We start from the raw sequence: 20,524 nt of genomic DNA, 5'->3' as shown, positions 1-20,524 counted from the left end.
GGGAGTGCGCAGCGCCCAGGATCACCAGGACACCTGACAGAAGCCCCTCTCCTAGGAGCGTCACAACCGGATCCGGTACAGCAGTTCCTCCAAGGGATGACATCCTTGCAGCAGGCGGTGAGAGGGCGACAAAGGGACAACCAGTCCTTGCAGGAAAAGATAGATGCAGTGTCACCCCTGGGAACGACCCAGCAGATGGCAAGTTCGACACCCAGCCAGGGGAATGCCAGGGAGTACTCAGAGAGGCTACTGCCGTAAAATCTAGTAACCAGGCTCGATATGGATATGCTGCCACCTGGGGTAACCACGCCACCCGAGCATGTATATCCAGCAGGAACGGTGGCCGCCTAGGGTACGATCCAACTACCAGGGGTTCCACCACCACCAAGGATGTCGCAAACGTTCCCTATGGTACTCAATCCTGTGGGATTACGAACACTAACTACAGATCCCATACCAACAACCAGCAGTGCGCCAGTGGTACCAGGAAGCAATCCAGGGGAACAGTCAGCAAGAAACGCATATCCTGGGAAACGCTCTTATATGCCATATACTCCGAACAGCCAGTTCAGGCCTATTGTGAACTCAACACCATTACCTGGAAGCTACATGGTCCCTCCTTACATGTCAGGAGGAACACCAAACTCATATGGGGTCTACTCGGTACCCCACAACCAGGGTATGGAGGTAGGAAGCCATGTAGAATAATAGTTGCAGGATATCAGATCCCTACTCAGCAAGGTTCTAGGGTTACCACGTCTCATGGAGGTGGAAACCCTAGAGTGTTATGCGGATTCCCCCTTTGTGGACAGCATTGCCCTTGTCAGTATGCCAAAGGGGTTCACCACGCCAACAATGACATTGTATGATGGAACAGAGGATCTGCTAGAGCACATCAACCAGTTCAAACAAAAAATGATGGTGGTTGCAGCAACAGCGCCTGAAAAGGAGGCATGCATGTGCAAGGGATTCGGTTCCACCTTGTCAGGAGCCGCACTCCAATGGTTCGTTAACATCCCAACAAGTCTGTTTCCAGCTTCGCGGGGGTTATTGAACGTTTTTAATCAACAGTTCGCCAGCAGTCACAAGCCAGAAAAATTATCCAGTGATCTATACCGGATCGTCCAGAGATTCGAGGAGTCCACCAGGGATTATCTCGCCAGATTCAATGTGGAAAAAATATTAATCCCTAGGTGCGACCCTACAACAGCAGTCAATGCCTTCATAAGGGGACTGCATCGCGACTCTGATTTGTACAAGGATATCAGCAAGCACCCATGTGCCACCTTTGAGGAAGTAAAGCAAATAGAAGAGGCTACTTATCGCCTATAGGAGGATAAGGATAGAAGAGACCTATACGGAACAGAGTCATCTAGCAGAAAAATCACAACGTAGAAGAATAACGAAAGAGCCAAACCCTACAGCAAGAACACAGTGAACAAAGTCTCAGGAGAAACTGAGAGCACCGAGGCTCCTCCTAAGCTCAGCGAGTATGGGTTCACCACTGGACTTGCTGGGGTATTGAAGGCAATCAGGGAACTGGGGCAGAGGGCCAGGTGGCCCCAAAAGCCTACACCCAGGGAGAACGATGGAAGAGATGCCAGAAAAAGGTGTGAATACCACAGCGATATTGGTCACAATACAGAAGATTGTGTTGTACTACGAAAGGAAGTAAACCACCTCTATAGTGCTGGATTCTTGGATCACCTGCTCCCCAAGGGAGCAAAATATGGAAAGGTTAATAATGCTGACCAGGCCCAACCATCCCCACCTCCACCTTACTCAAAGGTCGTGAGCGTCATCACAGGAGGATCGGAAATATGTGGTCTCACTTATTCAGCAGCAAAGGGCCATGCAACCGAGACTAAAGGAGATAAACCAGAGTTCTCCTTCCGAGTCAGCAGATAGGATCTACCAGCAATCTCATTCAACGAGGCAGACATACCCGATGAGGCAGAACTCCACCATGGCGCCTTGATCATTACCCTTTCCAAAGGGAACTGCCTTGTTAAAAAGATATTGGTAGATACAGGAAGCTCTGTGAACCTCATAATGCTGGAAACCTTGAAGAACATGAGGTTCAGCGAGAAAGACCTGGTGCAGAAGGCAGTACCCTTGGTAGGCTTCAGCGGAGAAACTAAACAATCTCTTGGAGAAATAGTGATTCCTACCTTTGCAGGGGGTATGAACAAATAGGTACGGTACTTGGTCATTGATGGTCCGTCAAATTATAACGTGATACTTGGCAGGCCTTATATCCATGAAATAAAAGCGGTACCATCAATGTACCAACAGAGCCTGAAGTTCCCTACACCCTTGGGGGGGGGGGGGGGGTACAAGAGATACAGGGAGATCGAAATGTCGCTCGGGATTGCTACAAGAACGCTCTGAAACCCACTGCAGCTGGTCCAGCATAGCAATTACAGAAACTGTGCGCCCAGAGGGAGTATATCACACCTCCCCAGGAGGAACTCGACGAAGTAGTCTTGGACCCACAGTTTCCAACAAGAACAGTGCTGGTGGGAGCTGGTTGTTGTAGATATCCAGTATCTCTTGAGACTCCAACAAACACCCGATGATTATCGGACTACAACATGTTTTGGAAATGCGGCGTTTGATCGACAGTTTGTGTACAACTTTACGTCGGAAAACTTAAAAACGATTTCGAAAATAACATATTTCAAAACATTTCAAAAATACCTGGAGTGTTTAATGCACGGCGACGGGGTCACAATGACACTAACTAGATTCAAAACCGACACCGAACCAAAAACCGACTCAAAAATTCAAATCCCGACTCCAACAACGAGTCAAACCGAGTCAACCACAAAAAACAAACATTTCAAACCTTCTACCTTAGGTTTTCCCGGATTCATAAATGGTCAAGTACCAAACATGTGACTACAAAACCTAGGATAGAACAAATCATGATTGCGTTTGTTGTGAAAGTGACAACACAACTCGAAGAACCGCGACGTGGCTCGCGCCTCTTTGAGCAGCCAGTGGCACGTCGCTCAAAACTCACACAACCACTCATTCTTCTATAAATACCCCTCAAATGCCACCCATTTGAGACTTACGCGAGTGTCCGCCCCCTCTTTTCTCCCTTAAAATTCTCGACTCGACTTCTTAAGTCACAATCCGACGCGTATTTACGACCTACCGATCGTAAACACGAGCCTTACACATTTTTTGGTACCGTCATCGTGCATTAAACCACTTGACCGACCATCTCGACCACTACACCATCACTAAACTTTTAAAACACTCTTTTTACTTACCAAAACGGTTTTAAACCGAGTTTTTTCCGATCAAACGAGTTGTTACACTTACGTCGGTCACTCGCCATAACCAAACATGTAAGTATGAGGGTGTAAAAATCTTCTTTTATTATGTTTTCATTTGCTTCATGACTCTAACATGCTAAAACATGCATAACATGAACCAAAACATGGAATAAACGAGCCAAAACGGATTTTTGGTCTGAGGCAGAAGCCCCTTAGGTCGTCAACTGGCCCGCGCCTAAATGGGGTGCTCAGACCAGAGATCAACCGTGTTTGTTCTCGTCATTTCCCTTTAATCCATCTCCATATTTGTAATCGGTTTTCACCATTTCAAGTATTTTCAAACCCTTTTTATTTTATTTCACATGTTTTAACCATAAAACATTTTTCACCCTTGGTTCCTCATACCATGTCGGTTAAATCCGTGTTTCGGTGATAATATTTGGTTAATGACATTTAGAAGGTATTTTAAAGCCTTTCATTTCATTTCTTCACATTTTCAAACAAACATATTAGTCACCAACACAAAGTCATCCTTGGTTCTACATACCATGCCGGATTTTAACCTGGGTACGATGACGAGTATCGACTAATAACATTCAAATGGACTTAAAACAATTAGTCCACAATCATTTTCAAAACTATTCATGTCAAGTTTGTCAAACCGAACCCGACACCGAATATTATCAAATAATGATGATTATTCGAGTCTAGTTCTTCAAATCAACAAATGTGGTCTAAACGACCCCTTCAAATCAAACCGGGTTCAAATACCCATTTTCAACACGTTTTATAACATTTTCTAAAAGGTCAGAACACGGTGCATAAACCGTGGGCTAACCCGCGCCTAAACAGGCTCTCCATTTCTCACTTTCAAAACCAGAGGGAGGCCCCTTACACCGCCGGCTGGCTCGCGCCTCATATAACCGTCTGGTACAGGGCCTGTTCCCTTCCAGCATTAGTCTGGGACGATCCCGACTCCGGTTAACCCGGATATAGGACGGATCAGATGAATATTAGATTATCCAAAACCATATTTGCAAAATGCCCTACTAAGACAAATGGATCACGTTATGCAGCCTAAACCTAATACGGTAAATGGATGTTTAATTTCCGTCTTGCATGCAAATCAACCAATAATCCAACTCGACATCTTATACTTGATACTTGGATTAAATCAACCGACTTAGAAAGCTCTCACATGTTAGGTTTAAATCATTGGATCCGCATTCATGCATTTAAACCGTTTTATCAACTTTTGCATTCAACCAACCAAGATCGATCAGTAGAGGCCGCTAAACGCGGGCGGGATTGGGTGTCTGATTAAAGGGCTTCCCAATACGTACCTTCACCTCTTACTCAGAAACTTTGGATAGTGGACGACCTTACCCAGGGCGTACGAGAGTCATTCTAGAGATAGGATGCTAAAGAGGGACAATTTCCTTATCTTTAGTACCTATGTCAAACGCTGCTTTGTGCTTCGATTTGACCTAGCTATAAAGTGGAATTCGAACGGACTCCAGGCATGCCACAAATGCTTGGTGGCGACTCCGAACATCTCTAATCGTTTCGAGACCCTTACCGAGACGAAACCGACCGATCTAAAACGATCCGGTTGAAAGCATTTTTACGCCGCCGAGCGTGGCTTTTAAAAAAGACCGCTATACGTCCGCAGATTGGCCTGGCGTGTAGGTGGCTATGTCCATAGTTTTGCAGATAACATCCGTAAGCAGATAGTTGAATTTCTACGTACTAATATGGATTGTTTCGCCTGGTCCCATAGCGACATGATTGGTATAGATCCAAGTGTAATTACACACCGGTTAAATGTAGACCCCAATTTTCTTCCAGTCCAGCAGAAAAGGCGGAAATTTGCTCCTGAAAGGAACGAGGTGATAAACCAGGAGGCAGACAACCTCCTGGCAGCAGGCAAGATCAGGGAAGTTAACTACCCATAATTGCTCTCGAATGTTGTGGTTGTACGCAAGAAGAACAACAAGTGGAGAGTATGTGTTGATTTCACAGATCTTAACAAAGCCTACCCAAAAGACCCATTCCCCCTACCGCACATTGATTCCATGGTCGACACTACAGCAGGGCATGAGCTACTTACCTTCCTTGACGCCTGGATTGGGTACAACCAGATAAAAATGGACCCTAAGGATCAGGAGAAAAAGCCTTCGACCCGATCGACAGAGGCTTGATCTTTGCTACAATGTGATGCCCTTTGGCCTCAAGAATGACGGTTCCACCTATCAGCGCCTGGTGAACAGAATGTTCAAGGAGGAGATAAGGAGAACAATGGAAGTCTACATTGACGATATGGTAGTCAAATCTGAGAAAGCAGAACAACACATGTCCCGCCTGGAAACTACCTTCTCGATCCTCAGAAAATACCATATGAAGCTGAAACCTCTGAAATCCACTTTTGGAGTCTCCTCGGGGAAATTCCTGGAGTACTTGGTGACACAAAGAGGGATAGACGCCAGCACGGAGCAAATCAAAGCAGTACTTCAGTTAGAATCTCCTCAGAAGCCAAAGGACATACAGAGGCTCACAGGACGAGTAGCAGCCCTTAACCGGTTCATATCCAGGTCCTCAGATAGGTACCGACTGTTCTATGACATCCTGAGGAAGAGCCAGAAGTTTGGTGGACACAAAAGCATGAAAAGACATTCGGGGAGCTCAAACAGTACCTAAGCACCCCTCATCTTCTCTCCAAGCCAGAACAGGGAGAACCATTGTACTTGTATCTGTCAGTAACGGAGGCGGCTGTAAGCGTTGTACTGGTACGAGAGCATGATGGTATGCAGAAACCAGTGTACTATATAAGAAAATATCTGTTACCTGCAGAAACTAGGTACACATCTCTAGAAAAACTCGTTTTAGCACTTGTTACTGCGTCGTACAAATTGCGTCCCTATTTTGAGTCACATACAATTTCAGTCGTGACCAACTACCCCCTGAGAACCATAATGAGGAAACCCGAACTGTCAGAGAGAATGGTTAAGTGGTTTGTCCACCTAAGTGGGTACGACCTGAAATTTGAACCCCGAACAACCATAAAGTCCCAAGCCCTAGCTGACTTTGTGTCAGACTTTAGTCCCACCCTTCAAGAATAAGCCGACAGTGAAATCTTGACCTTAGGTGAGGCTAAAGGGGAGCAGGTATTGGAATTACATGTTGATGGGGCATCTAATACGAAGGGTGTAGGGGTAGGGCTAGTCCTGAAATCACCTCAGGGGGAACAGATAATACAGGCAGTACGGTGTGAGTTCAAAGAACGAATAACGAGGCTGAATACGAGGCCCTAATCTTAGGACTCCAATTAGCCTTAGAAATGCAAATCAACCACATCAAGGTGTATAGTGACTCCCAACTGATTGTTAACCACGTGAATATCATGTACACGGCCAGGGATCCTAAAATGGTAGCTTACCTAGAGGTGGCAAAGGAGCTCAAAATCCGCTTTGCCTCCTTCCACATCCAGCAGATACCAAGGGACTAGAATGTTGAAGCAGATGCTCTCGCAACCCTAGGAGCAGCCTTCACTCCAAGGGTAGTGGGCTCTATACCATTTATCCATGTCATAAAACCTGCCATACGCCAGAATTAACAACAGAATACCAGTAAGGCTACAACCACCCAGTGGACATACAAAGTAGGGATACTGTGTAGTGCCACACCCGGGGAAGAACCTGATGATTGGCGCAAGCCTTACATTAGTTGGCTACATGATGAGGTATTATCACCTGGCCAGAAAGACGCCAGGAGTTTCAAAATGAAATCCCCCAAATTCGTACTCATTTACGATATCCTATTTAGGAAGTCCTCGGCAAGACCCTATCTGAGATGCTTAAGCGCACATGAGGCACAGGCAGTAATGTGTGATATCCACAGTGGTGATTGTGGAAATCACACAGGGGTTAGGAGCCTGTCCAACAACACACTAAGGCAGGGTTACTTTTGGCCTACCATGAGGAAGGACGCCATAGATTACGTCAAGAAATGTGAAGAATGCTAGAGGCACGTCCCTGTCAGCCACCAGCCAGCAGAACATATGCATCCGATTATCTCGCCTTAGCCTTTTATGAAATGGGGAATGGACATTGTGGGACCTTTACCCCGTGCTTCTGGAAACAAGACGTACATGCTGGCAATGACGGACTACTTCTCTAAATGGATAGAGGCAGAAGCTTTCCCTCAGGTCCTGAAGAAGCATGTGATATCTTTCATCAAGAGAAACATAGTCAGCAGATATGACATCTCTTCAGAAATCATATGTGACAACGGGTCACAATTCATATCCAACAGAATGGAAGACTACTGCGCCAGGTGGAACATCAAGCTGTTTAAGTCTACTCCTAGGAATCCACAGTCTAACGGTCAGGCATAATCCAGCAACAAGATAGTCATGAATAACCTGAAAAGAAGGCTGGATTAGATAGGAGCCAACTGGGCAGATGTGCTCCCTTTTGTACCGTGGTCCGATAGAACCACCCCAAAGTGGCAACAGGTCAAACACCATTCAGTCTGGTATATGGGGCCGAGGCAGTTATTCCCTCTAAGGTGCAAATACCGACGCATCGATATGCCAATGCAACCGAAGAGAGGAACCAGGTGGAAATGGCCAGCAGCCTGGATACCATTGATGAGCTAAGAACCGGTGCCAAAATCAGTATGGCGGCCTATAAGCAGACAACAGCCAGGAGTTACAACAAAAACGTAAGACTAAGGACACTGCAGGTAGGGGACCTAGTACTCAGGAAGGTATTCCCAAACACCAAGAATCAGAGTGCAGGTAAATTCGCCTATAACTGGGAAGGTCCCTACCGCACAGAAGGCATCATGGGTAATGGGGCATATAAGTTGGAGACTATAGACGGGGAAGTTGTCCCTAGGTCCTGGAACATTATTCACCTTAAAAAGGATTATGTCTGAGGATCCAGGTGAAGGACCCAGAAGTTCCACCTTCAGCAGGTACGCCCCAGGACCCTTGAATCCCAGCATGCAGTACTCCAAAAACCTCAAAACATGAACTAACTTGCTAAAAGTGTCTTTGACTAAGCAGCTACTACTTGAAGGGGAACAACCCCAGAATCCATTTGCTGGAGCCACATCTCGCTCTCTCATAAGGTACATACGCAAAGAACTAATCATTTTGTTTCGTACGGCCTGACTGTACCACCTGCATTGGTCTAACAGTAACATCTCTTTTGACAGCAGGAAAAATTAAGTCACCAGGCAAGGTCTTTCGTTCAGTACGCACGCGCTAAGTCTCCTGAATTCAGCAGGCACTACTAAGGAAATGACAACTTACAACGTATCTTTCAAATCCTTTGAGTCAAAACCCTTTTTATTATTTTCCCTTGGTGTCAACTTCACAGGTGTCACAAGGAGCAAAATGTGGAAGCAGCGTACTTATTATTTCAAACGGCCAAAACGAAACTCTCTTTCTTTTAAGTTGTTGTAAAAATTCTGGGGGAACACACTTTGTGCTCCCAAAACTATTTTGGATTTATGAAATTGCTTCCATTTTTAAGTTTATCGTTATTTTTGAATTGAATGTGGTTATGGTAAGTTGAATATTAGGGCAATGTCCTAGTAGGCTAGCTGATGAACAGGAACAAGCAAATTGTCCCTCCTGCAGGAAGTACCCAACGTGCGCGTGGTCGAAACAGAGGGATTCGAGCATCCCGATGGACAGAAAGCTCCCTGGACCACCATAGGAACCTCAACAAGTACGAAGCGGGCACACAAACAGAGAGAACAAAAGAATTGCTAGCAAAACAACAGAAGAAACAAAACGAAAAATTTCATAAACACCCCTCAGCAGGGGGAAATTGAAAAAGCAAATATTTTTTCCCCTCCTACGAGGCAAAAACAAAAGTACCAAAAGGTGCCAGGCACTAAGAGTCAGATTACAATGGGCCACCACACAGGGTGCCCAACAAAACATCAAAATAAAAATTAAAATTTAAATGCCTAAACTAGGCAGCAGCAGCAGAATCTGGGGCGGCATCAGCAGGAACATCCACTGGGATGTTAGGATCCACAACAGCCTCTCCTCCAAATGGGCCTTCCCCTCCCTGGGCGACGGGGACCTCCTCCCTGACCTCCTCAACTGACACGATAGTTGGTTGCTCAGTCCTAGCACCGGTCTCTCCATCGTCACCACCCAGCAAGTCATTGATGAGGCTGAAGTCCGGCTTGACTGGATATGCAGCATTGAACATCCATTCTTCCTCTGCAAGGTCCCAGCTGGAATGTTCACCTACCTCAAACTCCTTGATGCATTTGATCTTTGTTTCCCAGGCGGAAACCAATGTAGAGTCCAAGTGGAGGTGCTTCAGCAGCTCCACCTTCTTGTGATCCTCTTCCATGCGCCCTTCTGCCACTCTCCTCTCAGCATCCAGCTGCTTCTGGGCAGTTGCCTTCTCCTCCACCAGCATCTTCTGAGAAGCCACCTTCTCCCTCCTAGCCAGTGCCAAATCTGCATCCACCTTCGTCAGGTTGACATTGAGGTTGTTCACCTCCCCCATTAATCTGGTAACCTCCCTGCGCAGGAACAGGCCGTCCTGCAAAACCTACTAGAGGAATAGTCAACAGCCCAAACAAACTAAACCAGCAAAATGTAAAGGGAATTCAAAAGGTACTTGTAGGGCGTGCCCAGGAGCTTTATCTAGCACAACAGGGAGAGGTGTATTTCCCAGAGAATGGACAGCAGTCGGAAGCAGGAACTGTTCCAGGTTAGGCCAGAGCGGTACCCCACTAAAGCCATACCCCTTGGGAAGGCGAATTACGGTGGAAGTATTAGGAATGGGTGGCCTAGGAGCCACTACATCCAGAGGAGGAACCTCAATAGAGACAGGCGTGCTAACCGGCTCCATTTCAGCAGGGAGCGATGGCCTCACCCTGGGAGAAGGACCGGAGGAGGCAGAAGCAACCTGCTTCCTCTTTCTATCCAGTAGAGAGAGGGAGGAAACAGGACTATTCCCTAGTACAGGAACATAGTCAGAACGTAAACAGAAAAAGACCATATAGCAAAGAATAAATACCCGTGAAAAAACAGAGCCTTACCAGACAACATCTGGAATTTGGCAGCTGGGGATTCTTGCTGACTGGTAGAGGTACCAACTTCCTCTTCCTCCTCTTCTTCTTCTTCTTCTTCTTCTTCTTCTTCTTCTTCTTCTTCTTCTTCTTCTTCTTCTTCTTCTTCTTCTTCTTCTTCTTCTTCTTCCTTCTCTTCTTCCTCCTCTTGCTCTCCTTCACTAATGTCAAGAGGTACAGAGGCAGATGCACCAACGGGGAAAGAATAAACACCAGGGTAAGAACGAGTTACAATAGGGAGAGCGAATAAACGGTTAACCACACTATGATCTCTTGAGGGAACCGGCTGCTTCAAACCTGCAGCAGTACACCCGTAAGAACATTAAGGTAAAAGAAAAACAACAGACACCCAGAAATTAAAATTACCTTTAGAAGCCCCCCACTTATCAAATAAGTACTCGGGGCTTGGGGTAAGAGAGTCAATCTTAACAAAGATGAATTTTGTGTTCCGGCCTTCATCCCTAACTTTGGGAGGAAGGATAATGCTAGGGTTGCTGCGATCGCAGGACCTCAAAATAATGAGCCCGGAAACGAAGGGCCTAAAAGTATAGAGTTGGGTAAGGTCACCCAGACCAATCCCCAAATCATGATCCTCAGCGAGGATATAGAGAGAGAGACCAGGATGCGCCATGCATATGGCGCAAGTTGACAGATCGCCAACCTATAGTGGCGCAGGATCCTTTGCACCAAAGGAGGAAAGGGAAAAGACAAACCCTGGGTAAAGGGGTACTCGTACAGGCACGCCCAACCGGGATTATGGGCATCCGGCGCCTCCCCAGGCTGAGGAATATGAACCACAGCCTCCTGCCCAAGGCCGGACCACTCTCTCACCTCCTCAAGGGGGTGTCAGCAAAGTTCGAATCGCACAGATAGTGATCTGCGAGGATCCCAGAAGATCGCAAGGGAGAGAGAGAGCAGCAACAGGCGGGCCCCCACGGGGAGAAGGAGGAGGAACAGTGCGGCAGATGGGCTTCTTGGCCATAATTGTGGAGTTAAAAGTGAGAAGTTACCTGGTAGATAAGGCGATTTATAGGAAAGGGAGAGTAAAAGGTTTTTTTTAGAGAGAGGTTAATAGAGACGGGAATAAGGGAAGTGGGAGGGGTGTATTTATAACAAAAATGGGGAGTTAAGAGAGGAAGTTAAGGGAGGGAGTTAAGTGAGGGGAGTTAGCAGAAGAGAGTTAAGGGAGGAAGTTAGGTTGGGGAGCAATCGAGGAAAGGAAACGTGGAGAAGTGGGGAGTTATTGAGGGGAAATGATTAGACCTCTAACGGTCAGTCTCATTGGATAAGGGTGCAAGTGGGCTGACGTCGCACTATGACATCGCCACTACATGCAAACATCCAGGAGGGAAACAACTCCCAGCTTCCATCGAGCAAGAACAGAACCTGGCAGTTGCTTGGGGGTAATTGTATGGGTAAAAATACCCTCTCATTTTCATCATGACGTGGCAATTCACCATTGGGTAAACCAGAAGCACACGGATCAATAACAAGGCAGCCGGCTGCTGGATGCAAGGAAGAACAAGGGGGGATGAACCTGGACATGCAAGTAGCACAAAGGCCACATTTAAATTAAGTGACAAACAGCCAGCTGGAACATTGAGATGGTCAACAGGAACGTTGAAGTGGTCAGCAGAAACATTACAGAGATTAGCAGGAGCTTTGACAATGTCAACAACCACTTCCTATTTCATAGGAAGTGGAGTGTATGGTTGAGAAAATATAGGAGCACGTGCAACCGCCCCAGGAACAACTATAAGAGAGCAAAAAAAATCATATTCAAGGCACTCGAGATCCCCCATTCATTCCACTCGAAGAAATATCACTCATCATCTGCAATACTAAACATCATTAACACACTTAGAATTTTATCCATTGTTCATATCATTTGTACTTTGGCATTTGGAGATCACAACTGTACCTCCTGATTGTTCCAGCTAGGTTCACCCTCGAATACTACTACTACTACTACTAGTGGATCATTGGCGAGATACCATTCCCCCCGCGTTTTTTCCCACATTTTGGGTTTCCCGCGTCACCATTTCGTTTGTGTCATTTGTCTCTCTTTCTTTTTCGTTTCGCTTTTCTCTCGTATTAGTTGTTTACTTTCATTTTCGTTATGTTCTTACTACCGTCTTACTTAAGACTTTATCTTCGTATTTTAATTAGAATAGCCGCATTGACTCACAAAACTTTAGTCGGTAAAATCTTACCAAAACACAATGCCACTATTGACAACTCCACACCAGACCCTCTTCACTTCAAAGATGCAATTCAAGAGCAAAATTGGGTTCAGGCTATGAACTCAGAGTTACAAGCCTTAGCCACTAACAACACTTGGGTCATCAATGATTTGCCTAACGGAAGGAAAGCTATAGGTTGGAAATAGATATACAAAACAAAGTACAATCAAGATGGCTTTATAGAAAGACACAAGGCCAGGTTGGTCATACAAGGCTTCAGACAGAGATATGGATTGTATTTTGAGGAAACCTTTGCACCTGTGGCAAAGATGTCCACAGTGAGGGCCCTAATGGCCAAAATCTCCATAAAAAACTGGTGTACCTGCCCGATGGATGTGGCCAATGCCTTTCTCCATGGAGACCTAGCAAAAGATGTTTACATGAAGCTGCCACCAAAATGTTGTAATGGTGTTGTGTCTCCCACGGGACAAGGGGAGTGTGATCCTCAGATGGCTGGCAAAGCCTGTAAACTACTTAAGTCTCTCTATGGCCTTAACCTTAAACAGGAAAGGAGACAGTGGTTCTCCAAACTGTCTCAGGTTCTTATCCAATGCAATTTCAAGCAATCCTATGCTGACCATTCCCTCTTTATCAGGCAGCATCATGGAAGTACAAATGTTGTGCTCATCTATGTGGATGATATAGTTATTGCAGGGGATGATCCCTCCGCCATTCAAGCTCTTAAGAATCAACTAAACTCCTCCTCCCACATGAAAGATTTGGGGGAATTGAAGTACTTCTTAGGCCTGGAAGTTGAAAGAAGTGCATCAGGTATCTTTATATCACGGAGAAAATATACTCTGGATCTGCTTAAGACTTTTGACATGGATAAATCCAAGTCACTGGAACTTCCTGTTAATCATATCCTCAAGTTGGAGCCAGGGAAAGGCACTCCTTTACCACATCCTGAAAACTACAGGAAACTTGAGGGCAAGCTCATTTTTTTAACTATAACTAGGCCTAATATTGCCGTTTCTGTCCAGTTATTGAGTAAATTTCTGCAGGCCCCTACCTATGATCACATGCAAGCAGCACATGAGGTACTGAAATATATCAAATCTGCTTCTGGTCAGGGTATTCTCTTTGTCAGTGACTCTGCAGCTCAACTCACAGCCCTTATTACATATTACATTACATAGGGACTCATATTGGGCCTCATGTGCTTTCCGTTGCAAGTCAATCACATGATATTGTATTCTTCTTAGACTTCCAAGAGAATTGGGCCTCATGTGCTCTCAGTCGCAAGTCAACCACAGGGTATTGTATTCTTCTTAGCCATTCTCCCATTTCATGGAAATTTAAGAAGCAAAGTGTAGTGGCCCGCTCATCAGCAGAGGCAGAATACGAGCAATGACATTAACAACAAGTTAAGTTACTTGTTTAATGGCTCTACTCAAGGATCTAGGACTTCAGTTCTTGTCATCAGCTTTCCTCAAGTGTGACAATCAGGCTGCTCTATCTATTACCGCAAATCAAGTCTATCATGAGAGAACAAAACATATTGAAGTGGACCTATTATTATCATCATAGCTATACCGAATACCAGCACTTCATACGAGTGCCAGGTTGCTCAAGGCATAGTCAATCCTCCCTATGTACCATCTCACAGCCAACTAGCAGATGTTCTCACCAAGCTTATGAGAATCCAGTGGGACATCACAACAAGCTACTAGGCAAGATGTGATTTAAGGAGATTAAGCCAACCAAAGAGAGTGCTTCGAGAAAGCTCTGTCCTAAGCATCAATTGCATGCTTGTTCTCAGTGTCAAAATCTTCCTTTGATGCCGGTTACGCGAGAGTACTTTAATGCTTTTATGAGAGAATTAAGCTGCGCTAAAGCAAAGGATGGCTTTCCCTCTCCCCGAGCGAGCGTAAGATATGTAGCAAGTTAGATGTGAGCACGTGGATTATGTGTCCAAATCCTAACCTACTAGAAGTGTTGGTCAGCGCTCAGCCATTGTTGTCTCTCTAACAGTGGCACACAGGCTTGTCGGTGGGACGAGAGGGGACCATTCTTAGGTTCTTCCTGAACTACTAATAGGAATACTTATTTACCCCTCCAAGGTATACATCTTAGTCATCCACCCCTAAACTTACCACGGAAACATCATTTGTTACCTTCCTCCGCCCATTCATTTGTCTCCGTCATTTCTCTTGTTCTAGAAACACCCTCTGCTGCCGTTGCTTGCCCAAACAGTTGTTTCGTTTGTTGTCATTCAAACATGAGAACTCTTCTTTCTTGTTATAAAACTTTTATAAGTTAGATTATTAAATAAATGGTAAATCATATTTAACTTTATAGTAAATAGTACAACATCATTAATATCTGCTTATTTTATCTAAATAATTTAAATTTAAGAAATTCTATCTTCCTAATGATAAATATTAAATTAACATATCTAAGACTTCATATAGCAAGTACAATTAATACTACGAGTCTTCGTCCTCGGTCTACGAAGGAGTGGTCTTGCGTAGTTTATCCAGTCAGCCCAGATGCATGGTCCCTTACTATATTAACCGATCTCCATAACTAGCATTATAGGGATAGAGTGAGGATATGGAGTTTGTCGACGAGTGCGGTTTTTGAATCTAGGACTGAGAATAAAGCCACTAAGAAGAATAGGGCATTTATGCCAGTTGTTAAGAATGAACAAGCTTGTCCACGGGTTCTAGACAGGGGGATCACAGACAATATCTGATTTGCACCGATATCCTGATCACTTTCTGTTAGAAATTATTAATCTCATATTTCGACATATTCATATACGTGATAATCTATTTAGTCATAAAATAAATTGTGATCTTATGCATGCAAACATAATTAGAAAAAGGAGGAAATCGTCATTCTTATTATGAAGGTTTCAGATTTTTGGGCACAAATGAGTTCTCATACTCACTTGTTCTTGAGCTTTCCTTACAAATGGAAGAACAAGGATACAAAGATAGAATCCCTTCCAAAGATGAAAACCCAAGATAACGTCTTAAAAGATACATATTATTTGAACTAGAACAATATAAATCTTACTAAAATTGACCCAAAATATTATTTTTATCTCTTGTAATTTCGGCCAAGAGAGGATGATTTTTGGAGTTTTTATTTCTCTAGTTTTTCTTAAGATATAGAGAGTTTTGTATTTCTTACATTAGAAATAATATGTGAAGTATCAATGAATAAAATTACAGAGAAAAACTCTCTATATTATCATTTGAAAACCGGTGGGGAGAGAGGAGAGGAGAGGAGAAGTGAGCCAATGCATGGGCAAGTAATTCTTCTCAAGAAAAACAAGGTTTGCATGGCTACAAACTAGTTATAATCATTATGCTCTCCACTTAATAATTTAACACAATTTAAACAATGTATTCCCTCCATTTTTTCGGCACTTGCATAAAATGGATGGCCCATTTTATGTTTTGTCATTTGTCAATTGTCACATGTAACTAGACATGTGAATTTGTCATGTATTTTTAACATATTAAAAATAAACGTATTAATAAAAATACGTCATGTACAAAATCGACTTAGTAATTCATAATTACTTATACCAAAACGGTTTATCAATTATAAATCACAACGTCTTGTATTTATAATAAATTATTCATTCAGTTTCAATTGTTTCCGTAAACAATAATTTCATCTAAGCAATAAAACAATTCGATTACTTAGACCGTATCTTATTTAATCAAATTACAATGAGATACGTAAACATTACTTCCAAAATCGTCCGTCAATTTTAATTAATTTAATTAACCCGTATCGTAATACGATCAATAAAATAATCAATTAAGAGTGTTACCCTTTAGGTATGACCTAAGGGGATCAACTGATCACCACCGTCGCACGACAGTAATGTCAAACTCTAGTCAGCCAATCATTACCGATATGTGTGGATCAGTTGACTGTAAAATATTACATCCCACATGTATTCTTAAAATGAGATTTAAACATGTGATCATCATGATCAACAGTTGTGATCGCATTATTGTCGGAGGACACATATTCCAACAATCTCCCACTTGTCCTCGACAAGTGTGCGTCACCAATTCTCTTGTCCTATTACTATCTCCCACTCAATGCAAGGTGTCTTTCAGGTCGTACTTGCAAGTGATCATATCGAGAGTGGTTTCCTCGATCTGGAGAATAACTGATTTATCGGATTTATCTACCATAGATACCTTCCGAGCGTGGCCACGCATTTCCAGTTCATTACTTCTCGAGTGGCCCTGAGATATTGTTATAACCCTAACAAGGGGTGGACAATTCCTATCGCACTTATTCCCTTCGACTAGCCACATCCATCATAACCCAAAATATGCCCATTTAACCCCATTTACGAAGGTCATAGTAACATAAATCAGAGTTAATCTGAAACTGTGCCACCTTAGGCGAACAGTCTTTAGTCAAAAGAATCGACTGATTAGAATACTATAGTAGCTCTCGCCACGACCAGGCTATATAAATTTGCCAGAACTCTATAAGCGGTCATAAGGCCCGACAAAGTGTTCCTAACAGTCTGCCTATGTGATCGACTAGTCATCACACAAGACTCCATGGCACTTGAACTTGCCATCAATCGCATCACACTCTAGTCACTTCGAGACGTCACCTCATTAAGTGACTATGGGCGAAATACAATGCTAATCCGTGTTCACTTTAACGAGGTTCAATTGTCTCTACAACCCGTTTGGATGCAACAAAGTATAAGGTGAGTTAATAATAACTCAAACGACGAATGTCGATATCACATTCGGGTAGTCAATACCATATTACAACCTTGTGATGTATATCGTAAGTGTGTAAACACTAGTCGATTTCAATAGAAGTTTAACATACCATGTGTCCATGTGTTCATACTTCTTGTAATGCACTTTCCTTTATATTCATGTTATCTCTCATAGCATGAACCTTACCAAGTACACATCTAGGTTCTCAATCTAGGTTCAGGTTCTTTATCTTGAAAGAACTTTCTGGTTGTTTATCACATAACCAACGAATTGTGGTGGATGATATAACTTGCACTAGTCAAGTGTTCTACCAACTCGCAATGCACTAGGTATACGTTTTGTAGGGTCTTGCAACAATTGTCAAGATAATTAGCCTAGCACTTCTCATAATTCCTAGCATATTAGAAAAATTAGTTTTGAGTAACTTCTTACTATAACTAAGTATCTTTCCAATTTCTTATTTCTCCTTTTAGCTTGAATAGCTTAGGATTTTCATAAATCCTTACGCGTCTTTTGAACTTCAATATGTGCAACTTCTTGTCACATAACAGAGTGTTCTGTCAAACACTAGAATAGCTCATTAGTTCTCCTCGAGAATTCATATCGATTCTTCTATGGCTTGCCAATGACCCATCATGCTTTTAAGCATATGATTCATTATTGGACATGTGCATGATTATTCTAATGGCGGAAACATTAATAATCTTTAATCATGTGATCAACCATTGTTAGGTTCAATGAATGACCATGACTGCTTATGGTAATTCCATTTTCATCGATATGAATAACCTACGTTTCTCGTTGATTTGATGTGTATATCTCAATACTTATCCAACATCCGATGATGTGATTGGATTCGACATAGTCCATTTTTATCCAGAATTGAAAACTCAAATACTTCTTTGTGAAAGATAGTACTAGCTCGTCATTCTCAATGAGTAATGAGTTATAAATTTTACAAGATGATTGCTCCCACTAAATTCCATGTCTTCACATGATAATTTCAAACTCCCACTCAATTCCACGTGTTTCGCAATTGACTACTCAATCGAAACATTCCAAGAATTGAAAAACACTTTGCTTTGCGAAGTTATTAAGATAAAACCAAATATGTTCCCAACATATCTTTTCAGAATACTTATTTAGAAAAGGTTTCAATCTTAAACTTATGGAAAGAGATTTTTAATCTCTAACTCATTCATTTTGTAATGATGCGTAGCAATGTCATTATAAATGTGAATTTCATTTATTACACGCCCTTCTCAAAATACCCTTTTCCGGAAGGATTTTTAACCATTTCATTTTCATAATGAGGTTAAGTAATGACACTAGCATGGTTAACAATTAACTTAGCTCTTGAAGATATCAGCATATCTTTCTTTGCTACTTTTAGTTATAAATCTCATTTATTTTCAAGGATCCAACAAAGAATGTTTCATTTAGGCTCTTAAGTAAATATCAATGTTGAAACTCTTGATCAAATGTTGTTCATAAACTAGCCAAATCTCTTGTTAAGACTTTTCTTTAGTCATTTTCTTCCAAAACTCTCTTTTGGTCTCCTCGTGTAGTTATCTTAAGAACATATTCTTTTGATTACTTCATTTGGTCTCTTTTGTCATGTAGATATCATCTATTCGAGACCATAGATCTCATTTATTCGTGTATACTATTTATTTAGGTATACAAATCGTTCTTTCTTTCGAAGATTTCATTTACTCAAGCATACAAAACATTCTTTGTATTCTTTGTGTCTTCATTTTTCTCCCACTCTATCTTTAGAATAAGTACACTAGATATTCAAAGATAGCTTATGAAACACAAATAATGATTTTGAAGTATAAGGAGGACTATCTCATAGATTGACTAATAGTTTTAGATTTGATGAGTGTACTTGATGATTGACATTCCTTTAGGAGAGTTCATCAACTCAACATCACATTATAATTGATCATACACAAGCTTTAAGGTTGTGGACATATAATGAATCCCATCATTATAGTTGTCTATTGGATCACTTTAAGTGGATGATCATATGTATCTATGTGCAAGCATATAAAGACGAATTTTTAGAACAAAGAAATACGATAAAAGGGGTGACTTGGGTTGCAAACCAAGCCACCATTATCCAAAATACAACCATTGTTTAGAAATGATTCAAAATCCATTTCCATGTCGAACACGGAAATCAAAATAGTTCTAAAAATCCGAAACATAAATTAAAATAAGAGAATAATAAAAAGCCAAGCTTCATTGGAAGCTACTCCTAGCTCCTTGATGATTTCTCAAGCCTGCTTTTCCTTTCCCTTGTCTTTGCTTGGAGGAGGCCCTATTTACAATAAAAAGGGGATACATTATCACAACTTTGTATCAAAATACCATAGTTGAATTAGAAACATAAAAGAAAGGATAGTCATTTAACTACTGGAGTGATTTTTCCAGCTTTGATGTCACCTAGATACTTGGAACAATTCCTTTTCCAATGTCCAACACCATTACAATAATGGCATTTGTCAAGAGGACCCTTCTTGGTCTTGGAAGTGCTAGCTTCAAAAGTCTTAGCCTTGGTGGACATGGGAGCTTGCCTCTTACCCTTTTTCCCATTCTTTTTGAACTTCCCTTTGCTCTTGGTGCTTATGTTAAGCACATCCTTAGATGGGTTAACATTTAACCCCATGTCTCTTTCGGCTTGCACAAGTAACTTGTGCAACTCTTCAAGAGACACATCCTTGTCTTGCATGTTAAAATTCACCCGGAATTGAACATACGCTTTGACTTTGGATAAGGAGTGTAGAATCCTATCTACAATGAGCTCTTTGGGATTTCAACTTTTTGAATCTTCAAAGTCTCGACTAGCTCCAACAATTTAAGCACGTGAGGGCTAACCTTTTGGCCCTCCTTGAAATCGAGATCAAAAAATGTCGAGGCCGCCTCATATTGGACGATCCTCGGAGTTTGTGAAAACATTGTCACAATTTTGGAATATATTTCATTAGCGGTGCCCATTTTAAAGGCTCTCCTTTGGAGATCCGCTTCCATCGCAAAAATCAACACATTTTTCATTGCGGCGGATTCTTTGTGGTAAGCCTCATATGCTTCCCTAGTGGCGGCACTCGACCTAGCATTAGGTTCGGGTGGAGAGGCCTCGGTGAGGTAACGAAGCTTGTTG

At 42.6% G+C, this 20,524-nt stretch overlaps 2 protein-coding genes across 2 annotated transcripts; both read left to right on the top strand.

The window, feature by feature from the left end:
• The first annotated feature begins 918 nt into the window (after positions 1-918).
• LOC141640859 (uncharacterized) lies at positions 919-2,196 on the top strand. Its single transcript, XM_074449538.1, has 3 exons — positions 919-1,296; positions 1,396-1,896; positions 2,017-2,196. The coding sequence occupies exons 1-3, from the start codon at positions 919-921 to the stop codon at positions 2,194-2,196; spliced, it is 1,059 nt and encodes a 352-aa protein (XP_074305639.1).
• Positions 2,197-7,386: 5,190 nt separating this feature from the next.
• Positions 7,387-8,225, top strand: LOC141640858 (uncharacterized). The gene is made up of 2 exons (XM_074449537.1): positions 7,387-7,674; positions 7,779-8,225. The coding sequence occupies exons 1-2, from the start codon at positions 7,387-7,389 to the stop codon at positions 8,223-8,225; spliced, it is 735 nt and encodes a 244-aa protein (XP_074305638.1).
• Positions 8,226-20,524: the final 12,299 nt, after the last annotated feature.

The sequence above is a fragment of the Silene latifolia genome, chromosome 2 (genome assembly GCF_048544455.1).
Source record: "Silene latifolia isolate original U9 population chromosome 2, ASM4854445v1, whole genome shotgun sequence".
NCBI classification, from domain to species: Eukaryota; Viridiplantae; Streptophyta; class Magnoliopsida; order Caryophyllales; family Caryophyllaceae; genus Silene; species Silene latifolia.
This window is presented reverse-complemented; position numbering and strand designations above follow the sequence as displayed.

Coding starts and splice junctions, on each gene's coding strand:
- LOC141640859 (XM_074449538.1), top strand. CDS start 919: ATGGTGGTTGCAGCAACAGCGCCTGAAAAGGAGGCATGCATGTGCAAG. Junction 1,297..1,395: donor CATGTGCCACCTTTGAGGAA/GTAAAGCAAATA, acceptor ATCACAACGTAG/AAGAATAACGAAAGAGCCAA. Junction 1,897..2,016: donor AACCAGAGTTCTCCTTCCGA/GTCAGCAGATAG, acceptor CTTGTTAAAAAG/ATATTGGTAGATACAGGAAG.
- LOC141640858 (XM_074449537.1), top strand. CDS start 7,387: ATGGACATTGTGGGACCTTTACCCCGTGCTTCTGGAAACAAGACGTAC. Junction 7,675..7,778: donor ATCCACAGTCTAACGGTCAG/GCATAATCCAGC, acceptor GTGGTCCGATAG/AACCACCCCAAAGTGGCAAC.